Source organism: Hevea brasiliensis, chromosome 14 (assembly GCF_030052815.1).
Source record: "Hevea brasiliensis isolate MT/VB/25A 57/8 chromosome 14, ASM3005281v1, whole genome shotgun sequence".
Classification (NCBI taxonomy): domain Eukaryota; kingdom Viridiplantae; phylum Streptophyta; class Magnoliopsida; order Malpighiales; family Euphorbiaceae; genus Hevea; species Hevea brasiliensis.
In genome coordinates this window covers 34,030,592-34,050,030 of record NC_079506.1, presented here as the reverse complement: position 1 = coordinate 34,050,030, position 19,439 = coordinate 34,030,592, and the positions used below count along the sequence as shown (strand labels likewise).

General features: G+C 35.1%; 1 protein-coding gene across 2 annotated transcripts; it reads left to right on the top strand.

Annotated features, from left to right (window-relative positions):
- Positions 1-261: 261 nt before the first annotated feature.
- On the top strand, positions 262-17,539 carry LOC110649688 (uncharacterized). 2 transcript variants are annotated; one of them, XM_021804369.2, is made up of 9 exons: positions 262-508; positions 1,332-1,622; positions 1,728-1,877; positions 1,980-2,114; positions 2,236-2,301; positions 2,944-2,994; positions 3,119-3,229; positions 7,636-7,720; positions 17,158-17,539. In XM_021804369.2, exons 2-9 carry the CDS (start codon positions 1,425-1,427, stop codon positions 17,352-17,354), a joined length of 993 nt encoding a protein of 330 aa, XP_021660061.2. In that variant the 5' UTR covers positions 262-508; positions 1,332-1,424; the 3' UTR covers positions 17,355-17,539. The 2 variants fall into 2 exon arrangements, with proteins under 2 accessions (XP_021660061.2, XP_021660062.2); XM_021804370.2 differs by having other exon boundaries at positions 263-508; positions 17,161-17,539.
- Positions 17,540-19,439: the final 1,900 nt, after the last annotated feature.

Sequence of the window (19,439 nt, the reverse complement as noted above, 5' to 3'; positions counted from 1 at the left end):
TAACAAAATTTTAACATATTTATATATAAATTAATTATTTATACATATAAATTAACTAATAATAGGAAGTTATTATAATTTTTAATTAAATTGATAAAAATATAATAAATTCTAATTATAATTAATAATTAAATAAAAGTTAAGTTGTTATTACAAAACTACGTAGTATTGAATTTAACTCTATCAAAACTACGTAGTTTTGAATGGAAAGAATGAGTTTCTTATGCAAATAGTCTAAATTCCGCAGTATTAGTTGTCATATTAGCCCAGCCGTTTCATTTGTTAGCCCTAGCCGTTTCACTTCTTCTCCAGTAGCCTTCGGCCGCTTCTCTTCGGACGAGAACTTCATCTCATTCCTATTCGGCGTTTCTTCTTTGGTTTCATCAGTCTCAACACAGAATCGTTCTCAGCAAATCTAGCTCATTCTCAACAAATTTGGCTCGTTCTCGGCGGATCCGATACGTTCTCCAGCAGCTCATTCACTGCAGATTATTTTCTACAAACTAAGGTGAGTTTATCTTGCTGCAGACTTTTTGTTTTCTTTTATTGTACATTTTGCACATTACTGGGACTGAAAAAGTGCCGATAGAATATGGGTTAATTGAGGTTAAAAATTTTTCATTTGTAAAAAGGAATTAAAAAAAAAATATGGGACTGAACAATTGAAGCCGAAGGAATATGGATTCTTGGGGTTATTGAAAAAAAAAATCTTGGACAGAACAATTGATGCCGAATGAATATGGGCTATTGGGGTTAGAAATTTTTCATTAGTAACGAAGAATTGAAAAATAAAATCTTGGATTACTAAACTTTTAAAGCCGAAGGAATATTGGGTTAGAAAATCATGGATTACTTTCAATTCTTATGTATTTTAGTACATGAGTTAATTTTGATTTGGAGGATTACAAGTGGTCTAGCGATGATTAGGCCTAATTTTGAAGTAATTGCTAAGCCGTGCAGTCATTATCAGTTACCCCCAAAAACTAGGTATAGATATAATCTAAAATCAATGGGTTTTTTTAGCTAAGAGCTATTTAAAAAGCGTAGAAGATGTGGTGGTTTTATGGGGCTATATATGTATAATTGTAACACCCAGTTTATATATATATATATATATATATATAGTTGCTTTAATTTTTAACTCATTTTATATATATTTCATTTACATATTTTGCTATTAATTAATTAATAATTAATCTAATGATAATAACCAAAAAAAAATTTTAAGATTATATATAACAGAGAGACATCTCAACTATATATAAAGCAGTTAGACATTACAATTTCTTCTTGTAAAAACCCTAAGCACCCCTCTCCCTTCACATACGCAGGAAAATTAACCCATTCAGCTACTCAATTTGGCAAAGCAATCCTTTGAACACTTCGAATCTCCTGCGTGGTAGAGAAGAAGAAGAAGAAGAAAGATGGGAGAGAGAAAGGTTTTGAACAAGTATTATCCGCCTGATTTTGATCCATCGAAGCTTCCCCGAATTAGGAGGCCAAAAAACCAGCAGATTAAGGTCCGGATGATGCTTCCAATGAGTATACGTTGCAACACTTGTGGCAATTATATATATAAGGGCACCAAGTTCAATTCTCGCAAGGAAGATGTCATTGGTGAGGTATGTTTTCTTATATTGAATTGATCTTTGTTCTTTGATTTTTTTTTTTTTTTTTTATTTGGTCTGTGGTTGATGGGTTTTGGAATTAATTGATTATTGTGGCAGACATATCTCGGAATTCAAATTTTCAGGTTCTATTTCAAGTGCACCAAATGTTCAGCCGAGCTTGCCATAAAGACTGATCCTCAAAATTCTGATTATGTTGTTGAGAGTGGCGCTACACGAAATTTTGAGCCCTGGCGCGCTGAGGATGAGGTTTGTAACTATTTGGAATTTTTTTTTTCTATTGAATGTTGTTAGGCTCAATTCTGTCGCAGAATTTGGTTAATTTTTGTTTTTAATTATTGCTTGTACCAGGAAGCTGATAAGGAGAGGCAAAAAAGGGATGCTGAGGAGATGGGTGATGCAATGAAATCCTTGGAGAATCGGACTTTGGACTCCAAAAGAGAGATGGACATTCTTGCTGCACTTGACGAGATGAAGTCTATGAAGGTACTTGGGATTTTCTATTATTGCATATTTTAGGTGTGGAAGGAATGGGGTTCATATGTCATTATTTCTTGTGTTTCCATACTAATGCAATATTATTTTATTTTATTTTTTGGGTTTGTAGTCAAGACATGCAACTGTCAGCGTAGATGCTATGCTTGAGGCCTTGCAGCAAACAGCTGCAGAAAAGGTACTGTGCTTTCAATACTTATTTTTATTTTCTTAAAACACATTTTATACCATTATGTAGATGGCAACATGTCAGTGTTGAAGTTTGAAGATCACTGGATTCTATTTTCTGTATTTAATTGATTTTATGAAATATGTAATGCTGTCATGAATTTAATTCTGGCAATATTTATGAATATCAATGTTTGGTTATAAGCATTAGAGGTAGGATTAGGTTAAACTAAGTGAATTAGCACATCCACATCCTAAAATTTAATGTCGGAACTTCTTGTGTTGGTAAAAAATCTTATTTTGTGTTTAGTGCTTAAGACATCTGTAGATTGTAATATGGACAATTCAGGTTTTGACATCATACATAATAGTGGCCCTTGCCATTTGATTGAATTTCAGTATCTGTACCATCTTAGAATGCCATGTTGCATCTCAATTGATACATCAAATTTGTGTAGGCTTTGCAATCTGGTTTCTTTAATGAGATTGAAGCATTTTTCTTTTTCATCATCTATCACTTATTACAAGATGTATCATGTATGCTACTAACTAGTTGGCATAATTTTTTGTTTCTTCTGGTAATTTTTTCCTTTTTAATTTATGAGCTGTGTCCCCTCATTCTGACACTGTCAATGTATTTTTATTCTGGCAGGAGAAGAAGTTGGAAGAAGAGGATGAAGCGCTTATAAAATCAATATTTGAAGTTAGTACTTGCATTCTCTTTGTACTGGTTTTGTTTTAGTTTCTTACCCATCTCTCCTTTATGTTCTTTTGTCTTTGTGGATGACTGTTCTTAATTCAGCTTTCTTTGTCATTAAATTTTGAAGCGGAGATCAAAAGAAGTTATAAGAAGGATTCCTGATGAGTATTCGGATGATGATGATGATTTCAATCAGCTTTCAAATGCCAATAGTGAAACGTTGAGAAATAATTCAAAGGTATGATAATCTTGTAATGTGGTTTGTACTTTTTGTTGGCCATTTTGGACATACAATTCATTTTGGCTAGTCAGAGTTGGGACAATTTTAGATATTGTTAAATACTATTCAAAGAAACAAAATTTTTTTTGTAAAATTTGTCTAACAATTTATTACATAAGTCATGACTATCATTTTTATAAATAAATAATTATATTTTAGATGTTGAAAGTATTTTTTTTTTAGTGTATATTCATTTAAAAATTTGTTAAATTATGAATTTGATTCATTTTGCTACTTTGGAAGGGGGGAAATAGGAGTCCCCAATAGTTTTGTGGCAACCATTATACTTTGGCACTACGACCATGATTTAAAACTTCGACCATATAGATGCAATAAATGAAAATAACTTCTGGATTGAGATAGGTTGAAAACTCCGCCTAAGTAGTTTGCGTTTAGCCGGTCCCAAGCCCGAATAAAGGAGGAGGGTTGCGGTAGGTGACAACTAGCGTAAAAATTTCGTCACACCTTATGATATGGATTCAAATGATATAAACGTTGGGGCGTCCTCTACTAATGACGCGCTACATCGGAACCCGGATGTAGTGAGAAATATGCAAGGGTGTAGGGCGTTCACCGAAAGCGACAAGCCATGCCGGCGCCCGGGTGTGGTGTTAAGTGAGCAAGGGTTCCCACATCATGGACAGGTGTGGGTAAAGAAGTTAGTACATAGGATAGATAGTAAAACAAATAGTAGAACAGAACACAAGATAGACATAGAAAATAATAGAAGATATCATAAAAAGAGACCAATTAGGAAGGAACAGGATAGGAGGAGGATCAAGGTTGGTACTTGGAATGTTGGATCACTTACAGGAAAATTAATGGAGTTTGTGGATACCTTGAAAAGGAGAAGGGTGAATATTGCTTGCTTTCAGGAGACTAAATGGGTAGGAGAAAAAAGCAAAGAAGTGGGTAATTCAAGGTACAAACTGTGGTTTACCGGAAAGGAGAGAAATAAGAATGGAGTGGGCATAATCATAGACAGGACATTGAAAAACGCTGTAATAGCTGTGAAAAGAGTAGGAGATAGAGTTATACTAGTAAATCTAGTACTAGAAGGAAAAACAATAAATGTAGTTAGTGCTTGTGCCCCACAAATAGGACTAGAGATTTTGGGAAGATATGGATGATTTAATGCAAAGCATATCAAATGAAGAGAATATTTTCATTGGTGGAGATTTAAATGGACATGTAGGAAGTGATAGGCAAGGCTATGATAATGTTCATGGAGGTTTTGGTTTTGGCAATCGAAATGAGGAGGGGAAAAAGTATCATGAATTTTGCTATGGCATACGACCTAATACTAGCAAATACCTACTTTATCAAAAGAGAGTCACATTTAGGGACTTTCAAAAGTGGGCAACATAGAAGCCAAATCGACTTTCTCTTAACCAGAAAGACAAATAGAGCTCTGTGCAAGGATTGCAAGGTCATTCTAGGAGAGGCTTTAACAAGTCAACATCGGTTAGTGGTCTTGGATGTCAAGTTTAGGAATAATTCAAGTAAGGTCAGAAGAAATAGTGTAGCTCGAACAAAGTGGTGGGAGTTCAACGGAGTAAAGCAAGTGAAGTTCAAAAATGAGCTTCTCAAGTCCGAAGTATGGAAGCTGAATATGGAGGCCAATGATATGTGGATACAGATGGCATCAAAAGAGAGTCTAAAGGACATGGATCACCCTCAAAAGAGAGATGGTGGTGGAATGAGGAAGTACAAAAGGCAGTGAAGAGAAAAAGATAATGGTATAAGAAATTACCTAAATGTGATAATAATGAGGCATATGAACAGTACAAGATAGCAAGGAAAGAGACAAAAAAGGCAGTTAGTCAAGCAAGAGCACAGGCCTTTGAAAAGTTATATGAGAAACTTGGAACTAAAGAAGGGGAGAAAGATATTTATAGATTAGCAAGGAGTAGAGAAAGGAAATGTCAAGATCTCAATCAAGTTAGGTGCATTAAGGATAAAGAAGGAAAAATGTTGGTGAAAGATTAGGACATTAAAAAAAGATGAAATTATTTTAATTATCTCTTTAATAATAGTCAAAATAGTAATAGCGTGGATATAGACTATAGAACGATAGAAAAGAATGTGAATTATACTAGAAGGATTAGATCTTTAGAAGTAAAGGAAGCACTTAAGAGAATGAAAGTGGGTAAAGCCTGTGGACCTGATGGAATACCAATTGAAGTGTGGAAGTGTTTGGGAGATATGGGAGTGGCATGGTTAACTAAATTATTTAATAGGATTCTAAACTCAAAGAAAATGTCTGATGAATGGAGGACGAGTATTTTAGTACCTATTTTTAAAAATAAGGGAGACATATAGAGTTGCTCGAACTATAGGTGAATTAAACTCATGAGCTATACTATGAAGTTGTGGGAGAGAGTTGTGGAGCATCGACTACGTCGTGATACTTCTATCTCTCTCAATCAATTTGGCTTCATACTCGGTCGTTCAACTATGGAAGCGATCTTTTTCATTAGAAGCTTGATGGAGAAATATAAAGATGTGAAGAAAGATCTACACATGGTTTTTATTGATTTGGAGGAGGTTTATGATAGTGTTCCAAGAGATGTCCTATGGAGTGTGTTAAAACAAAAGAGGGTATCTATTAGGTACATACAAGTGTTGAAAGATATGTATGAAGGAGCAACTACTACTGTGTGCACAGTGGGAGGGGACACGATATTTTCCGATCTCAATTGGATTACACTAAGGATCAGCTATAAGCCCTTACCTTTTTACATTAGTTTTAGATGAATTGACGAAACATATACAAGAGAGTATTCCTTGGTGCATGATGTTTGCGGATGATATTGTTCTGATAGATGAGACGCGAGAAGGAGTCAATAGAAAGCTAGAGCTTTGGAGAAGTACTCTAGAGTCAAAGGGCTTTAAGTTAAGTAGAACAAAGACAGAATATATGCATTGCAAGTTCAGTGAAGGCCAAATTGGTGACAGGGAAGGAGTTAGTTTGGATGGAGTGGTACTGTCCCAAAGTAATCACTTTAAATATCTCGGCTCAGTCCTTCAAGTAGATGGGGGATGTGAGGAGGATGTTAGTCATAGGATTAAAGCCGGATGGTTGAAGTGGAGACGTGCCACGGGAATTTTATGTGATCGCAAGATTCCCAATAAGTTGAAAGGAAAATTTTACCGTACAGCTATACGACCGGCTATGTTATATGGTAGTGAGTGTTGGGCATTGAAGGAGTCGTATGCGTCTAAGATAAGAGTTGCAGAGATGAGAATGTTAAGGTGGATGAGTGGCCATACTAGATTAGATAATGTCCGTAATGAGAGTATTAGAGAAAAGGTAGGAGTGGTACCAATTGAGAATAAGTTGAGAGAAGGGAGATTGAGGTGGTTTGGTCATGTGAAGCGTAGACATACGGAGGCTCCAGTTAGACAAGTAGAGCACATTAGGTTAGAGGATAGAAAGAAAAAAAGGGGTAGATCTAAATTGACTTGGAGGAGAGTAGTACAACATGACCTATAAGCATTATAAATTTCTGAGGATTTAACCCAAAATCGTTTAGAGTGGAGAAAGCGAATCCATATAGCCGACCCCAAATTTTTGGGATAAAGGTTTAGTTGAATTGAGTTGAGTTGAGTATTGAGATAGGTTGAAATTCATTAGAGGATTAGAATGGGTGGAAAATAGAATGATGGAAAAAAAAAGGAGGGATAGCAAACACTCATATGCTTGTTGGAAAAGTTGTAAAAAGTGGAAGGAAATAAAACAAATGTGGATTTTTTCTGTCAATTTATGTGAAATATAGTGTTATGATATCTATATTTTCCTTGCAAAATCTAATACAAATCACTAACTCATTTTCCACTCCCTTGTCTTCTATTTGAAGTTTAAAGCTTTGGTTTGGGTGAGAATTATCTCTCGTATTTTGCTTCTCTATATTTCCCACCCTACCTAATAATGCAAAATAGTTTTTATCCTTTGTTTTCTTGCTTTTCCATCATCTTGCTTTTCCATCATCTCACATTTTCCTTCTACAAGTATAATACTGAGAAAATAGTTCAACAATAACTCTTTTAGTATGCTAATTTAGGATCACTCATATTTTAATTTTGATATAGTGACATTTTCTGTATAACATTTTGAATGATTTGGGCCTTGTATCTTTTGATGAATCTCACATCTGAATTCTCTCTCAATTTTTATAACCATAGTGCTTCAATCCATTCACAAGTCCTTGTGATCTATCTATTTTATCGTGAATCTTTAAATAATTACTCTGTTTGTTGTGTAGTATGAGGGAAGCCTATAAATGTTGTCCATCAATCCATACTTTTTATTTAGATCAAATGATGAGTTCATTAACTAATGCATTTACTTGCATCCTTTGCAGAGGAGAAAGGTTTCCAATGAACATCCAAGTAAACCGACAGATTCATTAACGAAGGCCAATGCTTTAGATAGCGCAGACAATGGAGGTATTTTATTTATTTATTTTTTATTTTTTATTTTCAACCCGTTTAACTTGTAGAAAATTGAAATATTTCTTCTACAATTGAATATATTACGAATTAAAAGTGAAGTAATATATTAATGTATGTTCAGATGTGTGTGAATATGTATGTCAACTGTCAAGTTGATTTTTTTTAATTATTATTATTATTGTTGTTATTATTATTATTATTATTATTATTATTTTTGCACTTTCTAATCTTGATTGATTGTTTTGTTGGAGCTATTCATCAGTTGCTAGTAATATGTTACATGTCAGAGAAAGAAGTTTAGGAATAGAGTAGGAAAGTGATTGGATGTAATTCAGGCATAAAAGGTGCTGGAATTGAGTGAGTTGGTTTTGGAGGGAAGATAACATATTGTAGAAAGGGGCGGTAAGTGTATGTTAGAAAATAATAGATTACTGGAATTGGTATAAATACAGTTGTACAGCAGATAGAGATCATTCATTCAATTAATGTCAAGAATTCAGTTCCTTCTTCTCAATCTCTCTCTCCCCCTCCCTCGCCCCCCTTCCCCCTTCCCCCCCCCCCCTCCCAAAAATCTCAAGTCTATTTTTCTATTTTTCTTTTCTATCTCAGGTCAGTTTCTTTTGTAACTGCCAGTTAGGGTTCAGATCCTAACAAATTGGTATTAGAGCTCAAAGATTCCTAGAATCTGTTGGGTTTTCCTTTCTTTAGGGTCGCAATTATGACTAGATCTGTGGTAATTAGTGACGAAGCTGTGAAGCTTGCAGAATTGGAGGAGAAGCTTAACAATTACCAGCTGAATCCTAGAAGGCTATCGAAGGTCTTAGAGGGGAGTTCAAGCAATTTGCTGAGTCTATTCTTGGTGACCTGAAAATTTTTGTGGCTACTCGTCAAAAATAAAGGCAAGGGAACTTGTGGTCAAGGGAGTGGGGTTGGTAATGAACAACCACTTGCGATTAATTTGGAGGGAAAGGGCATTTTGCCAAACCCTAAAGAGAAATTGAATCCTTAATCAAAAGAGGTAGGAAGTTCTTCTACCACAGTTGTAATGGATTGGGAAGCCAGATCCAAACTGTTGCCTAGGGTGGAATTGGTCACTTTTGATTGCCAAGATCCTAGATCTTGGGTAAGAAAATGTGAAATTTTTTGAAGTTTATAGGGTTCCTAAAGAGCAAATGGTGAAGATGGCTATTCTGTTTTTGATAGGGAGAGCTGAAGCTTGGTTTCAAAATTGAAGTAAGAATTAGAAAAAGGTTGCTTGGGAAGAGTTTGAGCAAAGTTTATGTAAGAGGTTTGGAGAGCAAGGGTTGGATTATATTGGAAAAATTTATGAAAATAAGGCAAGAGGGGAGTGTTGATGAGTACCAAGATAAATTTGAGGATTTAAGGGTGAGAATGGAGAGGGTAGTGCCAGATTTGGCGGAATCCTATTTTCATTCTGGATTTATTGGGCGATTAAGGGTTGATGTAAGGTTGATGGTGAGAATGCTTAAACAAGCAACGTTAGCTGATGCTTTTGAAGCAGCTAGGTTGCAGGAATAGTTATTGGAGGCTCAAAGAAACATTAAAACCCCATTCAAAACGTATATCAATAACTCAAGATGTTCTTAATTCAGTTCCTATTCTCCTGTTACCACCAAATCTCCTCACTGTAATTCCAATTAACCATATGCTTATAAACCACCAATAGCTGGTTCTAGTGGCAACCAAAAAGTCTAATTCTGTTGGTAGTAAACCTGCCACTCAATCTGTCAATGCTTCATCAGCCAATAAATCTACCACAAAAGTTATTAGCTAGCAGTTAGTTACTGACAAATGGTCTCCTAGTCCATGTTTCAATTGTGGGGAGAAATACTTTCCAAGTCACCAATGTAAATAGAAAACTATAATAGCTTTGCAGAATGAGGGAGGAGGAGATCAAGGGGAGGAAGTTTGGCATGAGGCTTGTGAGGGTTAAGAGGGATTAGATCAGGGGGTTCAGGAGGCACTTACATTGTCAGTAAATACAGTAGAAGGCAGTCAAGGGGTGGATACAATTAAAGTGTTGGGGTATCATGGAAATAGACAATTAGCAATTTTAATTGATAGTAGAAGTAATAGAAGCCTTATTGATGCTAAAGTGGCAAGTGAATTGAAGTTGCCTTGTGCGCCAGTTACAGCTGTTGCAATTACAGTAGCTGATGGGAGGAAAATTATGAGTTCTTTTATTTGTAGTAATTTTACATGGAAGATTCAACGTTTCAAGATTTCCTTTACTGTTAGAACTCTAGAATTGGGTAGTTTTGACAAGATCCTTGGAGTTGATTGCATGAGAAGTTTTAATCCCTTCATGTTTGATTTTGAAGCTAGATTGGTTAGGTTTCAAATGGATGGGATGATTGTAGAATTGCAAGGGTTTAATGATGCAGCATCTCCATTGCAGTCAAAGGCTTTTACAGAAGCAAGGGTCAAATTTCCAAACTCCTTTGTTTAGTATTCAGTTTTCTGAACTGTAGGAGGTAAATTCCGAATCTTCTAAATTTTTTTCTATACATACTTATCCATCTGAAGTTCAATCTCTATTGGATAAGTATTCCTTCTTATTTGAAGAACCAAAATCACTACCACTCTTCATGATGCTTCCTATATCGGTTCTACAGGGAGGTCTTGGGTGTTATATATATGAGTTTGTAAACCTCTCATTGCGAGCTAGCTTTTGAGGTGGAGTTAGGTAGGTTCATATCATTTAGTATCAGAGCCTCACTTTATAGGAATTGATGGAACAAGGCCATGTACAAAGGTTCCCTAATGTTCTTTTGAGAGGTCAGGGTGAACGAGTCAAGACTCAAGTTGCTTTACGAGGACGTTCAGTTTAAAGGGTCAGTAATGATGTGTCCCACGTCGATTTTGTAGGGAGGTCTTGAGTGTAATATATATGAGTTTGCAAACCTCCCCTTGCGAGTTAGCTTTTGAGGTGGAGTCAGGCAGGTTCATATCACTTCAAGTCTCACAATCATTCTATTCCTCTACTACTTGTTGCCCAACCTATCAAATATTAGACCCTATAGATATCCTCATTTCCAGAAAACTGAAATTGAGAAACTAGTGTTTGAGATGCTTGACAGTGGGGTGATCCAACATAGTAATAGACCTTATGCTTCCCCTGTTTTATTAGTTAAGAAAAAAAAATGGGTCTTGGAGGTTTTGTGTGGATTATAGGAAGCTGAATGATGCTACTGTTAAAAATAAATTTCCAATTCCTATTATTGAGGATCTATTGGATGAATTGCATTGGGCAACAGTCTTTTCCAAGACAGACCTTAGAGCTGGCTACCATCATATTAGGATGGACACTTCAGATATTTCGAAGATTGCATTCAAGACACATAATGGGTACTTTGAGTTTACAGTCATGCTCTTTGGCCTTACAAATGCACCTGCAACATTTCAGGCCCTTATGAATGGTATATTTCAGCCATTTCTTAGGAAATATGCGTTGGTATTCTTTGATGATATCCTCATTTACAGCCTTGATTTAGCATCCCATATTTCTCATTAAGAAGATGTGTTTAAGGTGCTAGCAGATTAGCTGCTTTTTGCTAAGCTTTCAAAGTGTTCTTTTGCTAAAAAACAAGTGGAGTATTTGGGGCATATTATTTCAGAAAAAAGGGGTAGCTACGGATCTAGAAAAGATAAGGGCTATGGTATGGTGGCCATTGCCCAAGTCAATTAAGGAGTTGAGGAGTTTTTTGAGGCTAACTGGCTATTGCAGAAAATTTATTAGAAACTATGCCCTTATCAGTAAACCCTTGTGTGATTTATTAAAAAAAGATGTCTTTCAGTGGCCTTCTATGACACAACATGCTTTTGAAAGCTTGAGGACTGCTATGTCCTCTGCCCCTTGTTAGCTATGCCGGATTTTGGCCAACCGTATATTGTTGAAACTGATGCTGGCAGTCAAGGGATGGGAGCTGTAGCAGGGACACCCTATTGCTTTTGTTTCTAAGGCATTTGGGGTGAGAAGTATGGGGCTTTCAGTATATGAGAAGGAATTAAGGGGAATTACTTTTGTTGTTTCTAAGTGGAGACATTATCTAGAGCAGGGGCAATTTTTTTATTAAAACAGATCATGAAAGCGTCAAGTATTCGCTGGAACAAAGACTTCATGCTAAACCTACAGCAAAGGGGAATATCTAAGTTGTTAGGGTTGGATTATAAGATGTTGTGTATAGCAGAGCTAGATATGGGAAAGGAAATAATAGGAATGGAGCTGTAGTTGTATGAGGAGGGGAGTAGAGTAGTTATTGTAGAGGAAGTCTTTGCTATATAAATAAGAGAAATGTACTAGAGGAGATTCATTCCAAGAATCAATAAACGAGAATCAATCAACAAGAATACTTTTTTCTCGTCTCTGAATGTTCTCTTCTCTCCTCATCCAATCTATTTCTTTTCTCATCCAATCTATCTCTTTTCTCATCCAATCTATCTCTTTTCTCATCTATTTCTGTCTCTTTCTCTCCCTATTGCTTTGTTTCACTGAGTGTGCAGGCTGTTATGTAACAAATTGGTATTAGAGCCCTATTCTGAGCTGGGCTCGCTTCCAATCCTTCTTGCTGGAGTCACAAGCCTGAACAGATCAATGGGAGTATTCCAGAATTCCAGGTTTCTTTATGCTATTCTCTCTCTCTCTCTCTCGCCCTCTCCCTCTAAATTATTCTTTCTCCTCCTCTGAAATTTCTTCCTTCTTTCCTTGAAAATTCTTCCCTTTCTCCCCTCCATTTCTTCTTCTTCTTTCTTTCTTGAAATTCTTGAATCAAATTCTTTCTTCTTCTGTTACTTTCTGGTTCTTTCTTCTATTTCCTTCTTTCATTTCTCATTTCCAGCATTTCAAGAAACTCATTTCTTGAAATTCTTGAAATATTGTTCTTCCTCCACCTTGTCTCTAATTTCTTTTTTTTTTTTTTGGAGAACTAGACTTTTCCCAAATTCCAGAAAATTTGAAAAAAAAAAGATTTTTTTTCCCATCTTAAGAGCTACCTTATTCCTTTCCCTTCTATCAATTTCTTCTCAATCTCTCTATTTTCAATTTCTACCCTATTAGGGTTTCTTTTCTCTATTCCTTCTTGAAATCCTTATTTTTACCTCAACTTCTATTCCCCTGTTTTTTTGTTCTTTTCACAAGTTTTTCTTCTTCCTTTCTCTGTAATTTTCTTCCAATTCCAATAGCAGTTCCATGTTCGGAATCCATGCTTCAGGTCTGATTTTCTTTTAATATTTTCTTCCTCAAATTTTCCTGGAAATAAAATACACTCAGAGTATCAAACCATGGACGTACAATTTTGGGAACAAAAGGATCTCAAGGGAATGTTTGAAGTTTTTGAAAGAAGAGTAACAAAACGCTTAGAGGAGTTGCTGTATCAAAGATGGCAAAAATTGGATAAATTGTTAGAAGAGCAAATAGAAAGGCCAAAATCATTACCCGAGAATTCTTGGAGCAATGGCAGTGATACGGGATTGCTGAATCAAAAAGGAGAGATGAGAGATTTTGATGTTAAGGAGGAGACTGACCTTCTTGATGATGCAGCATTTCTTCATGGTGATAGAGAAAAGGAAGAGGTTGATATTGTTGGTGATGGAGAAGTGGAAAAGGTTGATATTATTGATGGAGAGGAGATTTTCCTAGATCAATCAGATTCAATTCAAAATGAAAACATGGTTGCTAAGGATCAAGACGACATACCTGTTGAAGTTCAGAAAGTAACAATTCATCCACAGCTGGGATTAGAAGAAAAATACGAAGATCAGTTTAGTGCTGCGACGGAGCAAGATTTTATTGTTGATATGTCTAGTATAGGTGAGATATATGAGGATGGTGATGATGGGCAACTAGAGTTTGCAATGGGGAAAATAGGAGCTAAATCTGATGTAATTGCACAATTCAAATTCATTCACAAAACTAAACTGTTTGCTGTAGAACTTCTTGGGAATATTTTTGAAAAAAAAAGAAACATAAAGGTGTTTCAAAAAGTGTGGGTGTTGGAAGCAAGTGGCTGTATTTGGGGAGCAAAGATGGTAAATTCAGCTGTTTTACTCTTATCAGTCTCATGGAAGATAAATGGGAAATATCAAGAAGGGAAAGGAAGAAAATTAAACCCCCAAATGGTATTGTGATCTTAAAGGAACAAACATGGGAAATTGGGAGAAGAGAAAGGAAGAAAATTAACTCTTTGTCATTCAAGTGTTCATACTTTCAGCTGAAGAGAAGGATGTACTTGAAACTTCCAGCTATTTTTTTTTTTTTTTTTGGGCCATTCAGTTCAAATTTCCAACTGCAAATGAGGGAGTACCTGCAATTTTCAGTTCATATTTCCTGAATTTTCACATTCTTGGGGACAAGAATGTGCTCATGGGGGGAGGTATTGTTAAGTATAGCAAAGCTAGATATGGGAAAGGAAATAATAGGAATGGAGCTGTAGTTGTATGAGGAGGAGAGCAGTGTAGTTATTGTAGAGGAAGTCTTTGCTATATAAATAAGAGAAATGTACTAGAGGAGATTCATTCCAAGAATTAATAAACAAGAATACTTTTCTCTCATCTCTGAATGTTCTCTTCTCTTCGCATCCAATCTATTTCTTTTCTCATCCAATCTATCTCTTTTCTCATCTCTCTCTCTCTCTCTCTCTCTCTCTCTCTCTCTCTCTCTCCCTATTGCTTTGTTTCACTAAGTGTGCAGGCTGTTATGTAACATAAGATTTTATGTAGAAAGGGGATTGAGAATAAGGTGGCTGATGCTTTGTCTAGAAGGAGTTTTGACGAGCCTTCTGAGAATAATTGTTTTGCTTTGCAATCTTCACCAATTCCTGCATGGATGTCTAATTTTGCAGCCACTTATGAGGGGGATGTGAGGGCTGAAGAGTTAATTCAGCAGTTTTCATTAGCAGTTGATAGTGTTTTAGGATTTGCTTTCAAATTTGGATTGTTGTATTATAAAGGCAGATTGTTTGTGGGCTGTAGCACTTCTTTGAGGAGTTTCCTTATTTCTTTATATCACAATTCCCCTTTGGGAGGACATTTAGGGGTATTATGGACTTGTCATAGGTTGAAGAAGCATTTTCATTGGCCTCAGTTAAGGAAGATGTGGTGGGTTGGATTTAGAAATGTGATCAGTGTGCAAGATGTAAGGGAGAAACATGTGCAACTGCTGGGTTGTTGCGGCCTTTACCAATTCCTAACCATGCTTGGCAGCACATCTCTATGGATTTTGTGGAGTAGTTGCCTGAGTCACTTGGCAAGGATACCATCTTAGTTGTGTGTAGATTTACCAAGCATGCTCATATTATAGCTCTCTCTCACCCCATTCTGCTTCTTCAATTGCACGACTATTTTTGGATCATGCTTACAAGTTGCATGAACTATTGTTTCAGACAGGGATAAGGTTTTTGCTAGCCTTTTTTGGAGAGAATTGTTTAAGAAATTGGGTACTTGTTTTTGTTCTAGTACCTCTTATCATCCTCAATCTGATGGACAGACTGAGAGGGTAAATCATTGTTTGGAGGGGTATTTAAGAAGCATGGCTCATTTAAAACCTACTACTTGGGGTAGGTGGTTATCCGTAGCAGAATAGCGGTATAATTCTACCTACCATAGTGCTATTAGGATGACTCCATTTGAAGCACTTTATGGATACTATCCTCCAATGCTTCCAGCCTTGCCTACTGAGATGACAACAGTTGGTGCAGTAGAAGATTTTCTTGAGGACAGGCAAGCTATTACTTGCTCAAAGAGAATTTACAGCTTGCTAGGAATAGAATGAAGCAGCAAGTGGATAAGAGGAGGACTGAAAGGGAATTTCAAGTAGGAGATTGGGTGTATTTGAAATTGCAACCATATAGGCAGACCACTATTGCTGTAAGGAAACATCTCAAGTTATCTGCTAAGTATTATGGCCCTTTTCAGGTGTTGGAGAGAGCGGACACAGTTGCTTATAAATTGCAGCTGCCAGAATCTTCTACTGTCCATCCAGTTTTTCATATTTCATTACTTAAGAAGAAGTTTGGGGATAATCAGATACCTACTTTGGGGCTTCCTTAATTGGTGGAAGATCAGGTGGAAGTCAAGCCAATAAATGTGCTGCAGACCATGGTGATTGACAGGCTGAATATGCAGATTCCTCAGTCTCTTATTTAGAGGAATGGCTTATCTCAGGAGGATGCTACTTGGGAGGCTAATTCCTTTCTCATGTCCCGGTTTCCAACTTTTGCCACCTCCATGGGGCTAGTAGGTGCTCAAGGAGGGGGTATTGTTACATACCAGAGAGAGAGGTTTAGGAATACAGTAGGGAAGTGATAGGATGTAATTCTGGTGTAAAAGGTGCTGGAGTGGAGTTAGTTGGTTTCGTAGGGAAGTTAACAGATTATAGAAAGGGGCAGGAAGTGTATGTTAGAAAATAACAGATTACTAGAATTGGTATAAATACAGTTGTACAGCAGACAGAGATCATTCATTCAAGTAATATCAAGAATCAGTTCCTTCTTCTCTCTCTCTCTCTCTCTCTCTCTCTCTCTCTCTCTCTCCTATTCTCGAGTCTATTTTCTAATTATCTTTTCTATCTCAAGTCTGTTTCTTTTGTAGCTGCCACTTAGGGTTCAGATCCTAACATAATAGTTTATGTTATAAAAATAAGTATCCGTATTTTAGGTGAATGCTGATTATGCAAGTGGCTAATGACTAGCAGATTTTCCTATACTCAATTTTCTATTGTGGCTAATGCTTAAATTTGGTCAATTATATGCATAACGTGTAATTTTGGTATCAGTTTTAGTCAAACTTGTAAGACTCTGTGCCAACATTTTCAAATTACTGGCGTGGCATTCATTTAATTCAAAAATTTCACATAAGCACATCTCTAGGCTTATTTAGGGGAAGGGAAGGGAAAGAATAATGGGAGAACATGATGAAAAAGATTTATTATTTTTTTTCTTTCCTAAGTTTTTGTTTCTAAATAAATAAGTTCTGATTTTTAAATTATGCTCTTCTTTTTTTTTTTTGGAGTCTACATCTAAGCACGTCTGAAATTAAAGTGTTAGTTATAGTAGAAATTGATCAATGTTTTGGATTATTTTATCATTAAACCTTTTTTAATTCATGAATATTAATAAAAAGGGTGAAATTTCCTGCTGCTATGTTGGATGTTGTCTGCATGAGGGGTCCAATGTCTTTAGAGGTATCTGTGCAACATCGCTAAATAATGATGATATTAACTCTTGAATTAGAAAAATACTTTTTTTTTTGTGAGCTGGGAAAAGACCTTTTTCTGCTGCAAAATCTATATTGTATTCAATTTGAAATGCAACACTACTTTCTGTTCAAAATGTTCAAATATTCTTGTGATATTGTGGAATTGTAAGAATACTAATATGAAGACACTGACAAATTCATGTTTGCTTGGTTGATAGCAGGAAGTTCAGGTAACTCGAGGACACAGACTGATACCAAACCCAAGTTCCTATCTCCAATTGTCAAGATTTCAGTTACTAAGAAGCCAGTCGGAACTTCTGATGGCAGCAAGCTGGCAATGGCTGAACAGAGTAAAGAAGTGGAGAGCACGGGGCTCCTATCATTATGTCAGAACTATAACAGTGATGATGAGTAGTCGGTCAATGTATTGCATGATTGAATGATATTATCAAATGTGAATGAGAACCCAAAAAAAAATTCCAGAAACTTCCAAAAATTTTCTGTGGTATCTGTTAGCCTTTCCCTGATATTGAATACCAGAAGATTGTATATATGAAGAAAAGGAAGAGGATATAATAAATTGATGTATTAGAATTTAAATTGATGTATTAGAATTTAACACAATGGGAAGTTGAGTTTTATGTTTAAATGTGCGAGTTTGCTTTTAACTGAAAATGCTGATAAACTATAACAGTCGACAGTATGCTTTGGCCTGGATTTATTCTATTATCAAAATATGTTTATTATTTATTGGTCCAAGGACCGTAATAAAGTCGTTTCTCAATTTAAAAATGCAACATAAAACTCTTTGAATTTTAAAATTTTGCACAATAAAATCCTTTTAAAGGCAGTTCCTCTGATAAGTTATTATTCATTTAGTATTTTATTATCTCATACAATTAAGATTCTTTATATAGTTAGTCTGTGAAGAAAATCATAGTTGATTTTGTCGCTATCACATAGAGAAAAAAGAATTATTCACGTTACTGCTATTGATGATTAAAAAGATTTTACTATGTAAAATTTCAAAATTCAGAGGTTTTATGTTATATTTTTAAGTTCAGAGACGATTCTGTTACAACTCCTAAAATTTAGAGACAGCCCTTAAAATGTATCCCTTTACTTACAAGCTAGCTTAAACTTTCTACCTGCAAGTCAATATTTAAGAGTAAATTCTATCTAGGTAGCCTATTCTCACGTGATACGACCTACGATTCATGATTCATGATGCTCAACAGTTCATATCATAACCATTCAAACGTGATAGAAGGATGGGGACTTAATACACCTCCCTAGCCTACTTTAGGTACAGTAACCTAAATTATGAGAGTTCTGATATTTTCTTCATGATGATCTAGATTGCACCATTGTTGACCTCCAACCAAAATGATATTTGAAAAGATAAATTTTGGTAGGAATTCTTAGCAGCTAAAGTATACAACAATTTTTGGTATTAAATTCTTTTTGGAATGTTGTTTTACTTCAATAATCACTTCTTTGATTTCTTTTTTTTTTTTTTAATATTCACTTCTTTGAAATCAGTAATGAAAAATATAAAAGCAAGGAGTTCTAGAGAACCTCCATGTATGGTTCAATTGTCTATACCAGATTGTTTGTGTTGTGATTGTAATTGCATCAACTACAATAAAATTGATTATATTTATAAATACCACTAATATTGTTGTTGAACTCTTTTTAATAAAATCTAAAATTAAATAAGTTAAAAAAAATATTGCATATTTAAAAGTTTATTTATTTTTAAAAAATTAAGAAAATGATATAATTATACACGTGATAAATTGATAAGTAACTTAATTTAATTTTTTTAATAGCAATTTATTATTAATTTTCTAATGTGTTGACCAGGGCTAAGCACATCCTAGACAGGTCAATAAGCCATTGTCTTTCAAAACAATCTATTAAATGAACGCCAAAATCTAGTTGATGCTATCAAGTCCAACACTATTGAAAAAATTTCGATTCAACACCAGATGATTACAAATACTTGAAAAAACAATTGAAAATAAAGCATTGTTTTATTATTTTATGATTAAAACTTATCAAATTTAATTTTAAATTATTTTTTAATAATTTTTAATTAATATATGTAAAAAAATACTTTTTTTCAATCGCAACTCTAATAATAATTCCAACCTAAAATAAACCATGGACATACAACGGGTCTATCGATAGGTTTGACAAAAATAGGGGTATTTTTAACTCAATTTTCTATCCAAAAAAACTAAGAAGTTCATTTTACAATAACGGTTAAAATATATGCCATTGTTTTGTCATTTGGTTGGCGTTACATGGCATGCAATTCATGCAATCAAAGAACTAAATTGGAAACGAAAATTATGTTTCATCATTGCAATAAAGCTTGTGATTATCCAACATTGCAATGAAGCTTGGGATTATCCAATTGCTAAGTAAAGAATCGTATATATTATTATTGTTATTCAAAATCAAAATCACATTTATCAAGTAAATTTAATATATG